The sequence below is a fragment of the Ailuropoda melanoleuca genome, chromosome 8, assembly GCF_002007445.2.
Source record: "Ailuropoda melanoleuca isolate Jingjing chromosome 8, ASM200744v2, whole genome shotgun sequence".
In the NCBI taxonomy this organism is placed as follows: Eukaryota; Metazoa; Chordata; class Mammalia; order Carnivora; family Ursidae; genus Ailuropoda; species Ailuropoda melanoleuca.
Genome location: NC_048225.1, coordinates 6965462 through 6986443, shown reverse-complemented (window position 1 = coordinate 6986443; position 20982 = coordinate 6965462). Strand labels below are relative to the sequence as shown.

The 20982-nt window shown below is 39.4% G+C and overlaps 1 protein-coding gene across 5 annotated transcripts in view; it reads right to left on the bottom strand.

Annotated features, from left to right (window-relative positions):
* Positions 1–20982, bottom strand: part of ZC3H12C (zinc finger CCCH-type containing 12C) — a 74145-nt gene that overhangs the window by 29996 nt on the left and 23167 nt on the right. For 4 of the 5 annotated variants that reach the window (XM_034665713.1, XM_034665712.1, XM_034665716.1 and 1 more), the window contains exon 2: positions 10890–11641. In XM_034665713.1, coding sequence (XP_034521604.1) covers positions 10890–11641 — 752 coding nt within the window. Of the gene's footprint in view, positions 1–10889; positions 11642–15979; positions 18772–20982 lie in introns of those variants that run through there. The other variant, XM_034665714.1, reaches the window with a different exon arrangement.

Here is a 20982-nt window from a genome sequence, read left to right as displayed (position 1 = left end):
TTTTTTTTTTTTTTTTTTTTTTACAGATTTTATTTATTTGCAAGAGAGAGCACGAGCAGGGAAGGTGGGGGAAGGGGCAGAGGGAGAGGGAGAAGCAGACTCCCCACCGAGCAGGGAGCCCAATGTGGGGCTCGATCCCAGGACCCTGAGATCATGACCTGAGCTGAAGGCAGACACTTATCTGACTGAGCCACCCAGGCTCCCCACAGTGAACTTTTTAAAAGACATATTTGATATGCCACTCTTCCCTTGCTTAAATTCTTTTGGTGGCTCCTTATCATTATCAGAGAGGCAATATAAGCATGGATCCTACTGGCCAAAAGTGGTCCACCTGAGATTATTAGCAAAGAAAAGATTTATCCTAATACTTTGAACAAATGTGCAACAATAACGCCCATCTACTAGTCAGGAGATCTGATCTAAATCCAGAAATCTTGGTTCCCTAAGACAGAGGACTTGCCATGATTGGGGGAAGGGGTGGGGAGGAGTTTCAATAATTCGCTCATATCAGAAAGAGAAGAGTGGTGTGCTTAGTTTTCACTCTATTATCGAAAGGAGGATCTGTGGTACGTCGTCACGTAGGGGGAGTGATGAGGCTCTGGGTTCTTTCTTGTTTACTACTCATGTAATGGGTAGAAGCTAAAGAGAAATGTAGAAATAGAGTTAATTTAATGAAGTCAGGTGACCAGGTCATGGAAGCACAGTGAACAAGTCAAGTACTGGAGTTGGGAAAGTGGCAGAAGAGGAGGGTCCTGAGCTCAGCTTGACGCACAGACACACCAGCAGCTACATCCACATAACAAATTCTGAAAATGACCTGAAGACTGACAGAACAGACCTTTCACAGTTAATCCTAAGAAGGAAGGTTTACTGCAGAGGGAAAGAGGGGTGGGGCCTGGTTAGGAACCAAAGCTCTGGTGGGAATAACCACAAACAGGAGAGACATCACGAGCAGGGAGAAGCAAGAGGATTGGACCCCATGCCGGGTGCCCACGGCACCAGGGACCTGCGCTGGGAAGATGAGCCCACAGAACATCTGGCTTTGAAAACCAGTGGGGCTTAACTTCAGGAGGTTTAAAAATCATCAGGGGTCAACTCAGGGAACCAAAAAATCAGTGGGCTTAATGTCAGGAGAGCCAGAGGGCAACAAGAAAGAAAGTGAGTCCCTGCCCCCAAAGAGCCAGAGTGACCAGCAACCCTGCGGTGACACAGCATCATAACAGCAGTTTGAAGAGTGCCTGGGCTGTACATGGAAGAGGTTTATTGACTGTCTGAGAAAGTATGATGGAGGAAGGGGCAGAGACCCGCAAGAGATTTCTCCAAGAACATAAGTGCTCCAGGTGCCATTTTTCATCCCCACCCTGCTCAGCCCAGATAGCCAGATGCTTGTAGTAGGCAGCCCTGTCAACTCTCCATCTACCTCGTTAGCACCACAAACCCTGCCCTGGCATTCCCCTGCGACTCTGTCCCATCTAATCCACCCACTGTGGCAGGCATACCTCCAAAGCAGCTCTTGCCCCAGCCCCCCACCCCCTGTAGGCAACCCTAGAGGGACCAGCACCACTGCAAAGTGACTCCTGCTGAGGGAGGGAGAGACGTCCCTGCACACCAGTACACCCCCAGTTCCAGCAGCCCAGCCTCTTAGCTGGCTGCATAGGGAGGAAGCCCTGCCCTTCCATGCGCCTGCAGATGTGGCAGAGGGGCTAACTGCAGACACCTAGTCTGACTGCTGGCCTGCCTATAACCCAACCATGGCAGTGGCCTCAGGCCTCTCAACAGCCCGGGGACCAAACCCTACTCAGTATTCCCACACCAGGAAAGTGGGTCATTGTAGCTTCCTGGGCTGAAAGCAATCACAGATTAGCCACAACAGCAGGGAAAACGCAGCCCACACAGGGCACCACAGGACCTCTCCTACACAAGACCACTACAAGACCAGAAGACACAGCTAAACCATCTAACACACAAAAACAAATATAGAGTTAGACAAAATGAGGAGACAGAGGAATATGTCCTAAATGAAAGAACGGGACAAAATTACAGTAGTAAAAGAGTGAAATGAAATGGAGATAAGCAATATGCCTAATAAAGAATTCAAAGTAATATCCTAAAAGATACTCGCTAACTTGAGAAGAGTGGATGATCTCAGAACTTATAGAAAGAAGTAGAAAATATAAAAAAGAGCCTATCAGAGCTGAAGAATTCAGCAATGGAACTAAACAATACACCAGAAGGAATAAATAGCAGATTAGAAGACACTGAACAACAGATCAGTGATCTGAAAGACAAGGTAATGGAAAGCAACCAAGCTGAATAGCAGAAAGAAAAAATTAATAAAAAAATGAGAGTAGCTTAAGGGAATTCAGCAACATCACCAAGTGTAATAACATTTGCATTACTGGAGACCTGGAAGGAGAAGAGAGAAAGCAGGGGGCAGAAAACTTAATAGAAGAAAATAGCTGAAAATTTCCCTAATCTGGGGAAGGAAACAGACATCCAGATCCATGCAGCAGAGAGAGACCCCAACAAGACGAACCCACATTGGTCCACACCAAGACACATAATTATTAAAATGGCAAAAAATGGTGATAAAGAGGGAATTTAAAAAGCAGCAAGAGAAAAGAAAAGAGTTTTATATACAAGGAGCATCTCATAAGGCTATCAGCTGATTTTTTAGCAGAAACTCTGCAGGCAACATAAAGTTTTGGATAAAACTTTGCAGGAGTGGCATGATATATTCAAAGTGCTGAAAGGAAGAAAAAAAATCTCTACAACCAGTAACACTCTACCCAGCAAGATTATCATTCAGAGTAGAAGGAGAAAGAGTTTCACAGATAAACAAAAATTAAAGTTCATCACCACTAAACCAGCCTTACAAAAACCATTAGAGGAGTCCTTTAAGTGAAAAGGCCACAACTAGAAGAAAATTGTGGAAGAAAACAACTTCACAGGTAAAAGCAAATATATAGTACAGGTAGGAAATTAATCACGTATACAGCCAGTATGGAGGTTTGAACACAAAAGTAGTAAAACCAATTATATCTACAAAAATTAGTCCAGGGATACAAAAAATAAAAAAGATGTAGAATATGGCATCTCTATATAAAATATGGTGGGGGGATAAAAATTTAGTGCTTTTAGAATATGTTCAAACTTAAGTGACCATTAACTTATTATAGTCTGTTAATACACATAAGATGTTAAATGTCAACGCAATGATAACCACAATTCAAAAACCATTTATAAGAACACAAAAAATAAAGAGAAAGGAATCCAAGCACAACACTAAAAAAAGTTATCAAACCAAAGGGAAGAGAGCAAAAGACGAAAGGAACAGAGAAGAACTAACAGCCAGAAAACAATGAGGAAAATGGCAGTAAGTACATACCTGTCAATGATTACTTTAAATATAAATAGACTACATGTTCCAATCAAAAGACATAGGTCGAGTGAATGATAAAAAGCAAGACCAATCTCTCTGCTGCCTGTAATGCTCACCTAAAGACACATACAGACTGAAAGTGAAGGGATAGAAGAACACTCACCATGCAAACGGAAGCAAAAAAGCAGGGGTAGCAATACTTATGTCAGACAAAAGACGACTTTAAATCAAAGACTGTAGCAAGAGACAAAGGGCACTACATAATGATAATGGGATCACTCCATAAGAGAATGTAACAATTGTTAGTATCTATGTTCCCAACACAGGAGGACCTAAATATATAAAGCAAATGTTAAGGGAGGGCATAAAGGGAGAAAATGACAGTAATACGGTACTAGGAGACTCTAACACTCCCTTACATCAAGGGATAGATCACCCAGACAGAAAACCCAACAAGGGAAGAGTGGCTTTGAGTGACACATTAGACCAGATGGACCCTAAAAGATACAGAGAAAACATTTCCTCCCAAAAAGAGCAGAATACATGATTTTTAAAGTGCACACAGAATGCTCTCCAGAACAGATTACATGACAGGCCACAAAACAAGTCTCAATAAATTTAATAAGACTGAACTCATGGGGCGCCTGGGTGGCACAGCGGTTAAGCGTCTGCCTTCGGCTCAGGGCGTGATCCCAGCGTTGTGGGATCGAGCCCCACATCAGGCTCTTCCGCACTGAGCCTGCTTCTTCCTCTCCCACTCCCCCTGCTTGTGTTCCCTCTCTCGCTGGCTGTCTCTATCTCTGTCGGATAAACAAATAAAAAAATCTTTAAAAAAAAAAAAAAAAAGACTGAACTCATACCAAGCATCTTTTCTGACCACAACTGTATAAAACTAGATCTCAATTACAAGAAAATCTGGAAAGAACAAGAATGCACAGAGACTCAAAAATGTGCTACTAAACAATGAATAGGTCAACTGAAATATTATAGAGGAAATTAAAAAAATACATGGAGACAAATGAAAATGAAGACAAATGGTCCAAAATCTTTGGGACACAGGAAAAGCCAGGGTAAGAGGCAAGTTTATAGTAATACAGGTCTATCTCAAGAAAAAGAAAAATCTCAAATAAACAACCTAATTTTACACCCAAAGGAACTAGAAAAAGAAGAACAAATAAAACCCAAGGCTAGAAGGAAGGAAAGAATATTATAGCAGATATAAATGAAACAGCGACCAAACAAACAAACAAAAAACAATGAAACCAAGAGCTAGTTTTTTGAAAAGATAAACAAAACCGATAAACCTTTAGATGTGCTGATCAAGAAGAGGACACAAATAAAATCAGAAATGAAAAGAAGTAACAATGAACATCACAGAAGTTGTACATATTATAAAAGAATATCATGAAAAACTATATGCCACAAACTGGACAACCTAGAAGAAACAGATAAATTCCTAGAAACATACAATCTTCCAAGACTGAATCAGGAAGAAATAAAAACACTGAACAGACTGATTACTATTAATGAAATTGAATCAGTAATCAAAAAACAGCCAAAAAACAAAAGTCCAGGACCAGATAGTTTCACAAAAACAAAAATTAGCTATTGTGAGTACATCAAAATAAATTTTTGCATAAGGGAAACCAACAAACAAAAAGGCAACCTGGGAGAAGATATTTACAAATCATGTATCTGATAAGGGGTTAGTCACCAAAAAATACAGAGAATTCATACAACTCAATACCAAAAGACCAAACTCGCAAGGATGTTGAGAAATGGGAACCCTTATGCACTGTGGGTGGGAATGCAAACTGGTGCAGCCGCTCTGGAAAACAGTGTGGAGGTTCTCAAAAAGTTAAAAACAGAAATACTACATGATGAAGTAATTCCACTACTGGGTATTTACCCAAAGAAAAGGAAAACAGTAGTTCAAAAAGACATTTGCAGTCCTATGTTTATTGCAGCTTTATTTACGATAGCCAAGACATGGAAGCAGCCTCAGTGTTCATCTACAGCTAAATGGATGAAGAAGACAGAGTGTGTGTACACACACACACACACACACACACACACACACGCACGCAACATTACTCAGTCATAGAAAGAAGGAGATCTTGCCATTTGCAACAACGTGGATGAACCTAGAGAATATCAGGCTAAGTGAGATAAGTTAGGCAGAGAAAGACAAATACCCTATGGGTTCCCTTATATGTGGGACCTAAGAAACAAAACGAACAAAGAACAAAAGAATAACCACACTTACATACAGAGAACAAACTGGTAGTTGCCACTGGGGAAGTTGGTGGGGGGTGTGTGTGGGTGAAATAAATAAGGGGGCTTCAGAAGTACCAACTTCCAGACAAAAAAAAAATCAGTAAATCATGGAGATGAAAAACAGCAACACAGGGAATACAGCCGATATTACTGTAGGAATGTATGGTGATTGCACGTACCACGGAGAACACGGAACAATGCACAGGACTGTGAAATCAATACGCTGAGCACCTGACACTCACGTAACACTGACCGTGAGGGACACTTCAATGAAAAATAAAGCCGTCGAGGACTCCCAGGAAGCAACGAGCACGGGCACACTAGTCATCAGACTCCCACCCTGTGCGCTCACCACTGCACTGCTCATGACGTGACAAGTCACCGGGAACTTAAACCACATGTAAATGAAAAGGGCACGGGATTGAAGGAAAAATACGAACTTAAACTACTGGACACATGTGGACAGAGACGAATTCGACACCCACTGCTGAACTACCTTAAGTTTCATGGAATCACAGGGCTCGAAAAATTAGATAGCTACTTGGAGGAAATAAACATCACAATAGCCTAAGAATTTCATTTCAGAAATATGATAAATATTACTCATGCTTTATTTCTGTGTCTGTTTCTGGGGCATACACCTCATGGCGTATCTATATTATCCAGTATCTGTCCCTTTAAGGAAAGCGCCTATTTGCCCAATGACCAATTTGCAGGGTTTTTTTTTTTTTTTTTTTTAAGGAATTAAAATCACTGCACTTATTGTCAGGATTTGTTAGTCCAGCTCCACTAAATATAAATTTCATTCTGTTTCATATTTCATAAACCAAACACGTTCTGAATGCTTAATATTTTATATGCAAACATTTAGGGCTTTTCCTAAACTTAGCTTACTTTTTTGTTTTAATATACTTATGCCCTCCACACTTAGCAGCGAAATAGGTATCACAAATTAGGCTAGACTAAGTTCTGGATCATTGTTAATTATTGGTGACTTGCCTATTCAACAAACTTACCCAGAACTTCCATCAATGTGGCACATTTTAAAAAGCATATGAACTGATGGGGAGTAGAAGCCTGCTCCCTCCAAGCGACCTCAGGAGGGTCCCTGCAGTCCTGGGACCTTTCGGGTCTATTTTGCTTATGTGGCTTCTCCCTGCGGGACTCTGAAAGCGCCCGGATCTAAGAGCCCAAGTCTCCTTTATGAAACTGGAGAAATCATCACTGAAAACCACTGATGATATAAACTTGAAGCGAGAATTAAAATATTCCTATAAATCATACAAATAAAACAGACTGCGAAATTGCTATGCTTATTAAACACTGAAAAAAACCCCTGGGATAACAAAGTATTCATTAGTTACTATATTCTGGATTGAAATATAAAATCTAGCTCTAATGCAATAACTGTAATTACTGAGCACCTATGACATGCCAGGCACTTGGTATTAATTACCTTTAATTCTCATAACAAGCCTGTAAGATAAGAATTCCCCTTTTTACAATTCTGAAAAGGAAGGCTGGAAAGTTTTAACAACTTACTTAGAATCACAAAGGTGGTACATAGAGAACTCTTTTATTTTAAAAATCTACCTTGGTAATTTTAATAAAAATGCCCTTGCTTTCTTACTTTAATTTCTATCTAAAGAATCACTTTCTATCAATACTATAGCTGGCATTTAAATGAAACTAAAAATATATTCATCTTATATATGGTCTACTTCTGCCTGGTCTATTTTCTGAAAGAAAATAAAATAGTATTCTATTCTTAACTCGCCCCCATATTTACTTGTTATTTTAACATGATGTGTACAAATTTATTATATAATAGGTTTGTCTAACTTTAGTGGGAAATTAATTTTAAAAGTAAAAGTATGCTATATTTTATGAGACATGAAATGGGTGAAATCTGTCTCAATTTTTTGTTAAATTAAGATTTTGAATCTGAAGTAGACAGGTATTTTTAAATGACTTTTTTTTTTTTTTTTACTTTATGTAGATCTTATAAATGGCAGAATATAAAAGTTTACTATGAATTTTCATGAGTTCTGGCACTTTCAGAGTTATGGACGTGGTACAACATTTTATTGTGACTGACAGTATAATGCTGCTATAATAAAAATTTCCTGTCAACTTGTTCTGTCCTGAAATGCCTGGAGCACTTCAGTTTAAGTGTCAGATTAAAATATATGATGGTGAGAACAGGCTCTGCGCTGTCCCAGCTTTCCAGCAAGGGAAACGGGCTGGGGCCACAGAGTGTGGGGGCCGACGTTTGTTTTCATAATTACGTAAGAATAGACTGTTCACATGCCTTCACGATGCCATCTATTTTTGTACCAGTTTTCCTGTGGATGATTTTTACCACGTGCAGTAAGCAGTGTAGAGTCTGACGTAAATTTCCAATGATTTCCAATGGAAATCTTCATTGGGAACAAGGTGTTAGTCGTGGGAGTGGATGTGAGGCTGGTCCCACTGTGACGTCACTTATCGAAAGGACATCCATCTTAGAAAATCATTTCTGTGGGCTCCACGTTGTAGAAATCCCATACCCTGTCTCCCCTCCAACGTCTGTTTGTGCCCGTGTGAAAGCGCCTTTACCTCAACGCCACTCACTCCACTGGTGCCTTTCCTGTCCCCCCCGTCAGAACTGAGCTTCCAAAGTTCAACTGTCCTGCTGTCTTCCTCTCCCGTGGACACTCTCCCCCCGTCCCCTCTGCTTATACAGGCTCATTCCTAAACCCCAAACTCAACAAAACCCTCCCCAACACCTCTGCCTCCTCTTTTTCCCCTTCCTCTGTCAACTTTCTAGACTACCGGTCTAGCTCTATTTCTTTCTGTTTTTTTCTTCTTTCAATTTTTAAGTAGGCTCCATGTCCCGTGTGAGGCTTGAACTCACAACCCTGAGATCAAGAGTCACACGCTCCTCTGACTGAGCCAGCCAGGTGCCCCTATTCCTGCATTTCTTGACATCCCTGTAACTGGGTTTCTATCTCTAATGCCATATGGCATTCCTGAAGACAGTGACTTCCTGGCTGTCCTGTCCTCTGATCTTTTTTCAGTACTACCCACAGGATATTCTCCCCTTAAAGCCCGCCCTTCTTCCGGTTCTGATGGCATTTGTAGGTCCTTGGTTTTTCTAGCACTGTACTTTTTTCTAACACTCGTGTCTCTCACACTACTCTTGCCCGGAACCATCACTTTCTTCTATCTCCTGACCTGTAAATATCCACATTTCATGCTGAATGATTTTGACACTGGCTATGCATCAGAAATATCTTAGCACTTAAATAAATTATTATTTTGGCTCTATCATAGCCCCATTGATTCGGATTCTCCAAGAGTAGAGACCTGGAAGGTGTATATTTTTTAAGCCTCCCCCTGGTGATTCTGATCTCTGGCTACAGACATAGGTGTTCTTCTAGGATCCTATTACTTTCCCTCATTACGCTCTCTCCTGGAGATTTCATGATGTTTTGGCCTTATCAATTATCACTCTGCTGAGGTAACTTCACTAGTTCTGGATTACAAGGAAAAAAATCATTCTGTGGCTAAGTTTGGGAAAGATTAAACAACAGAGAGGTTATTTTACTGAAAGACTTCTCAAGGCCATGCATGTGCTTCTTACCTCTAGGACGCTCAAGGCCCTCTTTACTCCATCAGAAAGGGTTGCATGCACCCAGATTGATCTCCTGCCTCCTATAATCCACTTCAACCATCACTGCCAGGTTATCAGTATAAGGCACAACTCAACTCCTACAACCACTCCTCAAAAATCTTTAGTTACCTTTGGATTAGGGTCAAGTTTAAATTCTCTAGCTTGTCACTCAAGGCCTGAAAAGGTCTGGGTTGAACCTTTTCAACTTGTTTTTATCTCTCATTATCTGATAAAAATTATACAGACTTTGAAGTCACATATATTTGGGTTTGAATTATGCTTTACCTTGGGTAAACAATATCCTGCAAGTCTCATGTGCTTATCAATGAAAGAAAGATAATACTGCTTCCACCTGAAAAGGTTATTTTGAGGATTACAAGTCCTTATTCGCAGCTGCTAAAAACCAGAGGCTCTCAAACTCCAGTACACATTCTTATTAGTGGGGTTACTTGTTAGGAAAGGCAATGCACGAGCTCCCCTTGACCTGGACTTGGTAAGTCTGTGTGTGGAGCTGGCAGGTCTCTAGAACCGCACTGCCCAGTGGTAGCCCCTAGCTACAGGTGGCTGCCGGGCACTGGAAGCACGGCTCGTCAGACCTGAGCGTGCTACAAGTGTAAGATAGCTAATTTTAAGACTTAACATCAAAAGAATAATCAAACTATCTCATTATCGATTATATACTGAAATGATATTTTGGCTACATAAGCCTAAATAAAATGTCATTCATATTAATTTTACCTATTTAACTTTTTAATGTAGGTACCAGAAACTTTAAAATGATGTTTGTGCCTACATTGTATCTCTATTGAACAGCATGGCTCTAGATGCTTCCCCAGATGCTACCTGTGGTAGGTATCCTCAGATCACTTTCTAAGAAATGATACATGAAATTCGAAGTTCTCTGAAAGAATTGACGCCTTTACATATTCTTAGACCCCCCCATAGTGTTCTGAACATTGTAATTAACTTTATACTAATTGAATTTAGAGGCACTTAAAATGTTACCAAAATTCGTAAAAAGAATTTCATTAGAAGTTTTGCTTTTTTTTTATCCCCAGTTCCTAAGGAATTATTTTTGAATTTACATTTCTTAAGTGAAACAAAAGAAATTTGAAACTATATCTTTGATAGGTTCCCAAATCAATAATTTTCTAAAAGAACTGGCGTTTTCCCCTACGGTTATTTGACTCCATATAGAAATAGCCTATTTATCTGATTAGATTCCAAAATTGTTGAATATCATGCTCAAGTTTGTCATTTAAAACTAGCGGTTAACACTCACCCAGGAACATGCCCTAATTTTTATGCCACAGTAATTTAGCCAGATGAGGGAAAAAAAAGACTTATCTGGGGGAAGTAGGTGTCTATTTAAAGACAAATGGGGTGAGAATGGCCAACTGCTCTGGAAGCAGAGTGAAAGAAAACTAAAAGAGACATAATCAGAAATACACGAGCCAATGCTGGGATGCAGAATCATCTGGACTTTACCAACTACTAGAAGAGAAACGGTCGCAAAACCAGAAAGACCTTCCCAAGATCGATCGGTAAGAATAAGTGAAGATGTCCCCAACTCACCTCATTGCCACGTTGCTGCCATCGATGACCACTGGTCTCAGATTCTCCCCGTCGTCCGCTACGATCTCTTGCATCGGAGAGTCGGACCGCTGAGAATCCAGGGAAGACGTGTCCCGTGTTATGCTGCTGATCGTACTCACTGCTTGCTCAGCCTCGCTTTTATTTCCAAGCTTGACGAGCTCTCCCAGGATGTCGTTGATTAAAGCGTCGGTACCGAGTTTACTGAGCACGAGCTGCACCTGCTCCTCCGAATAGCCTAACTTGAGTGCAAACTCCAGTTTGGTTTGGTATTCTCGCACCACGTCGGGGGGCTTCTTCACGTCCTTGGACGTGGTCTGGGACTCCTCGGGTTTAAAGTCTTGCAAAATGTCACTGCGTTTGAGTATGTGAGGCTCTAAGCAGGGAGACCTACACAGTTGTCTGTGAGTCTTGGTTAATAAGCATGGCTCTACTGAAACGCTTCTCAATTGTTCCGACTCATTATCAGAATGTGTGCTTTCTTCAGAGTCGCCAGAGCTCGTATTCTCTTCAGACACCTCTTTTTCTTCTTTTCCGGAATTGACTTTATCCATTGTTGGCTTCTCTACCATTGACCAAGGTACAGATGTACTTACGTGTGGGTCAGTGCTCCCCACATAAAGGTGGCCTAGGTCGTGCCCCAGATGATCCTTCAAGCCCATGAAGCTGTTACGTGTACTTGACTCCACTTTGCTATTTTTTCTGTACTCCTGAATGCAAAGCACCCCGTATTCCTAGAGAAAAAACGTAAAACATTTAGAATTTCATTCCTGTTCCAATAAAGAAGGTGAAAGAGTATCACCAAACTACTGAATATCTGACTCTGCGGTTTCTCTCCATCTTCTCAGCCCTCGTAACACCTTTGCCCCAGACGGTATCATGCCCTGTTCTTCAGATGAAGAAGTTAGGAAGTCAAATGCCATGCAATCCCTCTGAGGCAATAAAGAAAATAACTAGTGGAACTGGATTTTTTTTTTTAACCCAGTTTTGTGTGACTCCCAACCCATGCTGTTCCCATTCTATCATGCTGCTTCTCAGCTTTTCGTGCAAGAGAGCTTTCCACTGTCAGAAAGGCCAATGTTTCCAGAGTGACACCCACAGTATTACCAAAAAGCATGTTCTAGATAAACTGTGATAGGTCACATACATTTTCTCTAAAAGAATTCATAAACATTTGTAAAGATTATTTTGAAGGAAAAGCCATATGGAAAGAAAGGAAAACGTTAACTTACTATAATTGAAAATTTGACATTAATTTGGATCAAGCTTAACAACAATCTAAAGACATTCCAGATATAACTTAGGTGGAGTTCTAAAACAGCACAGTTCCCCAACAGCCAACAAAGAACTAAATAATCACAGAGTGAATTATACTCCATTTAGGAGATGAATCGTTTTGCCCTATCTTTATTTTGTGGATACAGAGCATAGTAACAGAACACAAATTTTAATGTTACGTTACCCTTACTAAGTGTCAAGGACACTACGATCTATTTCATTCCAGGGGGGAAAAGCTCTTTTATTCTCTGCACAATATATAGAAAGCAGAAAAATGATACAGTCACTTAAATTAACAGCAAATAGTTGAAGTACATCGAATAAATGCTATCTTAACTTCCTGAATTTGATATAAGAAAATATTTCTGTATTACATCAGATAATTAGTTACCCACTATCTGCATTTGGTTAAAAAGTCATCTTTTCTCCTACTTCACCCCCCGCCCCACCGCTGCAGGAATGCCTTTACTGTTTAAAACACTTTTGCTGTTTTGCTAATTTTCCTTATAGTCTATTGGGAATCGTTGTTATTTCTCTACCAGGAACAGGTTAGCAAAATAAAATTATGTGCTCTCGTGCTTCAGTAAGGACTATATTCGCATCAGCAGTTTATTTATTGAGGCAACTGCAGTGTTCTATCCAGGGATAACATCAGTCAGGCAGTGGTAGGGGAATTTGAGACTATCATAAAACACCTATTTAAATAATCTAAAAAAGAAAATTGCAAAAACATTTTATTCTAAAGCTCTTCAGCATCTTATTTACACTAGAAAGGAGGTATTATATAAATGTTAAGAGAAAATGCTAAGTGTTTTTCTAAGAAGTCACACATTTGAATGCCTCCTTGGTGAACTTATTAGAGAGTGAAGTATTTCTACATAATGAAATAAATTATATTAAGTATGGTAAACACTAGAGTACAGAACATGGGATCTTCAGCTTGATAACACCTCATTTAAAATTTCGTCAGTGCAGAACTCCTACACATTCTACAGGAGTTTCTTCAGGTTTTATCCCTTGAGAAGACAGATAACATCGTTCTCTTCATATAGCATTTATTAGTTTTAAAGAAACATCAAGCTCTCCTGGCTCCGGACTGCACAACTGATAAAAAGAAATACTCCTTAGGAGTATACATCTGCTCCATTACGGAGCTGTATCCATTTCAATTTTTTTTTCTATTAATATGGATATGCATGAGCCCAATTATTTAGAATTAAAAGAAGAGATTTTGAAAGCAAATCTTTACAGTCCGTGATTTATTAACTACTGTAATATACTGACACCATAATGCAAGTAACAAATCACAACAGAATCCTAATGAAGGGATACAGTTAAAAGAAAAATCTGCACTGTGGCCTTCGCAGAGCTCCCACCAAAAGTATCTTGAACAAGGAAAACCTATTGGAAGCTGGGCTGCCTGGCAACGAGAAGCTGGTTGCTAAGCTGCACTCTTTTAACACGCCATCATGAATGCTAGCACTGTGAAAGAATAATTTGGTATGAACAAAAGCCTATAAAAGAGACTGGGACTTAAGTGCGTCTGGTTTACCCTCCGAGAACAATGCAGCTGCCAAACCAATCTGGAAGCTCCGACATCATTGTTCTGTAAACCCCACAATCTGCTCTGACTGCAGGAAGTGTATTTAATGGGCAACATTTCTGATCTCCCCTGAAAAGTTTGGGTTTTGCATAAGTGCTGTTGTGAGATAATTCTTCAAGATAATGACTCACTGACCAAATCCCTGACTTGAACTAGGAAATATTATTTTAATATTGAGCTCAAGTGTTTTTCTTTTGGACTGTTTCAAACAAGATGAATACTTTATGAAAAGCACAGCCACTGGGGAACATGGAAATGAAATGTTACATTTAAAGAATAAGTGAAATTATTCTTAATTTTCACTGTTTTCAAAGAAACAAAACCAAATACTATAAAGTTTTTAAACTAAAAATCACCCACCCTAAGCAAGTATCACAATCTTTCTGTATCACTTCAGTCTAATATAAAAAAAGTGTTCATGATACCACGTAAATCTGCTCTACTATCTAATTTTATCATATGGCTATAATGATAAAATAGGGAGGAAAAATGATATTATCAACAATCTGCTTTTTATAATATTAAATCAGAGAAAACTCATTTGTATACACGAATGTATTTAGTGAATACCACACACCTTTAACTTGTAATTTACAATTCATCTAATTATAGATACTATGTAAGTAAAAAGTTTACAATAACTGGGCTAACATGATTTTTAATACGGATCTACCCTACTTTTAAAAAAATTAACGTCGAATTTGGTTAGGCACGATATTTTTTCTTTTAAGATATTCTGGTTGAACTTTTCCCCACCCTGACAGGCCTCTCTTCATGTTCCATAGTTCACTGGTTACTTGAGAGAAAGTTATCCAATGTCATCTTGTCCTCAACACGCAGCTAAATAATTATTTTTAGTTCCTATAGATCAACAGACTAAATATGAAATAGTACAAATACAGGCAAAGGAGTTCAGTTACCAGGCCTAGATCTTCTCCATTACATAATCCAAATCTGAAATAACCTTACTCGTAGTGACCAAATGGGAAACATTTGGTTTTTTAAAACTTTAATCTGAAGTGCTTCCTTACCCACTTGAAATTAGTAAAAGATTGCCTGACTTAACAAGACACTTAAATTTTTTTCACAATATCTTAAAATCACTCAATAAAAAATTAAACGCTAGTCTTAAGATTTAAAAGCGGAAAAAAATATTTTCATAGGCTGCAGTACTTGTTAAAGCAATGTCATGTGTAAAACTTACAAGGAATTATAAGAAATCTTAGGACAAAGAATTCTAGAGCATCTTCATTTGTGTTCAGTGCTTAAAAATGATCAATATAATGTTGAAAAAGATCGCAAAGACTCCAGTAACATCACCAAATTTGTTATTACAGGTAAGGTGGAAAATACTTTTCTCCTTTATTTCTAAATCATTTATTAGACTTTTAAGTTTTGCATTTACCTAAATGCAAATGTATTTAAGTCATCTTTAAATTAATCAACTATTAATAAGGATAATTTTCATTTCATGAAGCAGCAGCATAGACAAAATTTCACACATAAAACAGGTGTTTATACTCCCATAAGTTATCAAACAGAAAAAAATAAGGCTTAACTTTTAAGCTTTATATCAGGAATCTATTGTAATTGGCCTTTACACACTATGTTCATGAACACAGAAAGCACTGGGCAAAAATATAATGGTCTGAACACATATTTCTACATTTACAAAGCTAAAGATTCCCTTCAGATACTGTAAATTGAAATAACTTTTCTTGCTAAAGGCCTAATAAGTTAAAAATCAAATAATATTTGTGGAAGAAGACCCAAATTTTCATGCTAATTTTGTAGATGATGAAGTGTAACTAATTATTTTAATTGTCAAAAAGAAACTTTGTATTAGCTGGAGGCAGGTTTATGATATGGTTATTTACTAGAAATCTGTTGTAGATACACAAATTCCCGCATTCGGTAAGATCTCTGAAAGTTCTTATTAGATGACTTGGATAATCCTTCACCACAAATCCAGTGGAAAAAAAAATTTTTTTATTTCTAAAGAGCCTCATATTAATTAGGAATATTAGACCACAAAGTTGTTCTATCAATTGGTTTGTTTGCAATGTAAAGTTACAATGCCATAAAGTGGGTTCTGGTTGTTATCCAAATGGTAATACTATGAGAACAATGAAAATAAAATAATGAATATGTAATAAATACCTACTGCTGTAGGCTCTGTGTATTTAATTACCATTGTACTTCAGTGAGTGCTGTTGTCTGCATCCCTCTGGCTAACAAAAGAAGGATGTCCCTTTGAACAGATTGGTTAATGCTCTGGGGCAACAGATGTCCTACTGGAACTGCAGGAGACCAGCAACTGGTGGCCTGCCCATCTTCTGAAAACTTTCAATAGACTCATGCATATGTTCACACAATAGGGCCTGTGGTAGAAATGAAAACCTCTTTTTAACCCTTTATGCTCGCTCTTTCCCTCCCAACTGATAGATGAAAGTCTTTGTCTCCTCCTCCTTTCCCCATTTCGGAACTCCTGAAAGCAATTCTTTCAATGGAATGACACCTTCAATCTAATATTTGAAACTAATGCAGGAATAAACAAAAAAAGGTGGGAGAAATCAGAAACTATACGTTACTATCAAAACTGACAAAGCAGGTGAAAGCTCAATCATCATATTTACCACAAGCGGTCTGAAACATCTACCTGTGTATCAATCCATCTCCCCCAAGCTAGATCTTTAAGACAATGGAAAAATCTATCAAGTCTTACTACCCGTTTACAGCGCCTAAGTCTGACAGTGACACTTGAAGAAACACGAGAATGTGACAAGATAAAACCCAAAGTCCTTGTTTATCAAAGCATCAGAATGTGTTAGAACTCATCCTTAAGTACTGAATGATCACACGCCATGCCGAACGCCTCGCGAATGTTCATGAGCCTGTCATTATTTATGTGACTCCAGACATAAGTCTACAGAGAGAATTTTCTTGTATTTTGGCACCATGTAATAATTTGTAGCCTTCCATTGGAGGTGTTTCCTATCTTTTACAGAGTTCAAATTAATACTCTGGATATTTAGCAAAGTTTCACTAGCAAGGCATGAAGGAGCATAGGTACTCACGTTAGCAGGAAAATACAAAGACACTGGTTTCTGCAGCAGCTCCAGCAGCAGCTCCTTAGCACAGTTTTAGCTGCAGACTTGCAGGCAGGCGAGAAGAACAATGAATGGCTGAGCAGATGGAACGGCAGTGTCTTTGCTTAACCTATTACTGAGTGGAGTCACAGCCAATCCCGGCCCGAGAGCTCACAATTAGTTGGCCGGGCAGATGCGAGCCAACCTCAGCACCCTGGGTCAGGTTCACAGGTTTCTAAGATAAGCAAGTTGATGTCATTCTAGGGGTCGGCCCCGGGCAGCATGTGTATTAACGAGGGGTGTGCTCCAACAATGGGCCAGACAAAGCCGACTCGTAGGCAGCTGCTCTTTGGGAGCCCGGTCATTAGGCAGCAGGCTGCCAACAAGAAACACCTGGCCTGGGCAGCCTTCGGCTTTTCCTCCTTGTTTTTCATGCGTGGAACAAAGAAACCAATTATATTTTCAAGTCGTAAAAGTTGCATGTTTCCAAAAAGTTGAGGTTATCCTCCCAGTCTATTAGCTTTTGGGTTTTGAGAAACAAAGAACATGAGGTGTGTCAAAGTAGCAATTTGCTACTGCAGTAATTCCTTTTCTTTCATAAATGAGTCAGTAGTGAAATGGGACAGAAGGCTATAGTAAACTATTTCCCTGGGAACACCAGGAAATCCAAAATATTTTTAGATATTGGTTAATGTGTTGCAAGGCAATAAAATGAAAAAAAAAGATAATGAAAGTAAGATTGCAAAAGAGAAAGGTTTAAGAGTTTACAAACAGAATTTTAGAAAGTTCACTAAAAGCATAGTGCAGGAAGATAAAACAAGTGTGGTCCAACTGTGTGCCAAATGTGTCCTCTAAACTGTACCTTTAGACAAAACTATTTAACTCCAACCTAACCCACCAGCACAGCCCACCTTATGTATGTCCAATAGCAAGGTAAAATTCTTTTATTATGGATTCTAGTTGCTCGTGTCGTTAAGTAAAAGCTTTCATTACGTTCTAATATACAACATATTATACCTGTTAAAAGCATCTGATTTTTCATAAGATTTGTTCAGATGTAATACTCAAATTTCAGCTCAGGGACAAGTTAACTTTATGAAAAAGAAGTAAGGTGATATTTTTTGAAGAATATACAAAAATTGGCCCCCTCGGGAAGGAAGGTTGTTACCCCCGATTTATTTCCGAAGTTCCAGACTGCAGTGTTTATAACGCTAAGGACTACTTGCCTTTGAGGTCCCCTCTCGAGTGGCCTCTGATTAGTACAAAAGTCCAATCAAAATTTAAACACCATCAGGTGTTGTAAGTATCTCCTTGCTCAATGAAAAGGAAAAGGACATCTATAGCTGTCCTACCACCTACTTTGGTGAAAGAGCGCCCCCCACCCGCCCACAGGAGCGCGAGTAAACTTTTCATTCCAGTGCAATTGAGAAGGGCGAAAGCAAGAGCTATTTTTACAACTTTCTGATACAGGGTCAATCACCCACATCCGAGGCTTTTCCAAGCACCCCACAGCACCTCAATCTCTCTTTACACATATACAAATACCGAGGCTACACGACTAGGCTCACTTGTGAATATTTGGGGAACAGGAGTACCTGTTGGGCTCCTGGCTGGCTGGGGCTTAACTGTGCCCACTCCAGTGTAAATGAGAATTTCTCCGTTTACAACACAAGAGGAAGAAAGCTTACACTACATAGTGGAAATTTTTCAGTTATCTCACTGAAGAAAACATTCTTATGCGTACTTAAAAAGCCTAAAAAAATCCCAAAACAATTACCAGAAATAAAATAAAAATACAAAGTATGCTTTAGATCACCATTTGTCTCTATTTTTCCTCAGAAGAGCTTAATATTTTATGAAAGTATCATTCTCAAAATGTTAGAAAATTCCAAACCTGTGAAAATATTTTTTAACCGAATATTATTATTATTAGGTCTGCATATCACACTAATTTCTAAAGCAAAACTTTTTTTTCTGCCAAGGGGTGCAGGAATGTTTCTGCATTGGGTAAGCCTACGGTATGATGTCAGAAGCCCATTAAAGATAAAGCATCTCTAATATTACAGTTTATTGCAAATTATAAGGTGAATTTCCCAGAATTCAAATTTTAGGTCTTGGGTAAGCATATGAACACAGAAATGAAGAAAGTAAAAATTTCTTTTAAGTGGTGTGATGGCATTTCTTTTTGAAATTTCTTGAGTAAAAGGAGTAAGAAATATAAATCAAGGCCAGTGAGATGGTGAGTAAATGTACTTCTTTTGGCAAAACCGAGTTTGATTTAGTAAGAGAAAAATAAAAAAATATACATCAATGCAAAGTGATTACAACGACTAAAACCTAATAAAATTTAAGCTACTCACTGACAGGAGAGACAGTGAAGTCAATATTTATGCATTCATATTAAAACTTTTTTTGTGTATAAAAAGAAAACTCTTCAGTATGAATAGAAAGTCTCTTCTGTCCTGGGTTTTCTTCCTCCTGTTTATCCCTCGCTACTATAGTTCCTACTTCATAGCTTTCCTTTGGGAGGAGGAGGAGGAATCTTCTAATTCCTGGCACCGGCGGGTGAACACAAAGGAAAGAAAACTACCCCAGGACTCAGCAGGAAGCCTGATCTCTAGCACTGGATTAAGCTTTTTTTGCAAACAGCAAATAAAGGCAGTGATCTGAAAAAGCTAATCAGATCCTGCTGTGGTATTTAGACTATCTTGGTTGCTAGTATTGGATAATGGTAAGCACATTAAAACATCTGTAGGTGCAAAGCCCGCCCGGCTTTCCTAGTCACAGGCTCTGGTCCACTTCCCACCCCAGAGCAAACACAAACAGCTACCACGGGCTGTCTGGGGCGCCGCAGTCGAGGGCTGAGCACGGTGTGCCCCGAGGACGGGAGAAAACCAGGCAGGTCATCTGTCAGTGCCAACGCTGTGTCTAATGTCAGGAGCTTCAACCACGCGAGAGGACCTTGCATGCTCACTCACGTTTGAATGTGAACATGTGGGCTTTGCTGCGGCTGCTGCTGTTGGGAATCCATTCTCTTCATCACTGGTGACCCAAGCCCTCTTCCTGGTACCTCTCTCTTAATATGGATTTGTTCCCCCATTAAAATATAATTGCTCTCGATCCTAACAATAACACCATGGAAGAGAAATTGTTATATCAAATTTCCCCAACTGTCCCCCAAAGGTTGAAAGGTTAAAATTTCAGCAAAAACTTGTATTGTTTTTGAGAATTAAAAAACACACCCAACAAAAACCCTAATTTATACACACAGTGTGAGAGAATGGAACAAAATCCATCAGGTACTAACATGTGAACAAAAGTGCTCCCAGGCAGGTTTTATTTCTCTTTTATGACAGGGTGAGCTTCTCCAAGAGCCCTCAGCTCTTTGCAATGTCCCTGTAGCCCTGGTTCTTCCACACAGGCTGCTGTCAACACACTCAAGGCAGCTGTGGGCTGAGGGAGCTCCTCCTGCGAGTCTCCTGCCCTGGCTTCAGCTTCCCAACCAGAGCGGCCTCCCTGGGTGCAACACACCGTCCGGCCTCTGCCTCCTCACTGGAGGATGACTTACCAGGTGGGTAAGTCTGGGAGAGGAATTTTGTAAGCAAAGCACGGCCCCCTTCCTCTGCACTTTTCTCTTTGGGATCTGCCCACACGGCCTTGCTCCCCAGCACTGCCTGAGATCGGGTGGTTAAGCTTCGTAATTTGGAGGGTTCAATGTCATTAAGCTCTTTAAGCTGTCTCTTAAGTCATGTCCTGCAATAGCTCCATCAAAAAAAGAGCTATTTTGATGTCCATCTGCCTGGCTCCTTTGTCTATTTCTTAGTTGGTTCAGAACTAAGGCAGGAAAAACACCCCATCAAACAACATTCAACAAAAGTTTTGCTATAAAGAATTATTACGGAAAAAAAGTGATAAAAAGACTTACATAAATGAACTCTGATCAGACCACTTTTAAAACACATATGAAGGGAAAGGTTAAAAACAAATAAAGAAAAAACTTCTGTAACAAAGAGGGAAGATAATGCTCCTCAAAAATCCTACAGGTCTGATAATCTTTCAGTGCCACACCACTAAGAGCCAATACACCTCAATTCTCTTTAGGGTT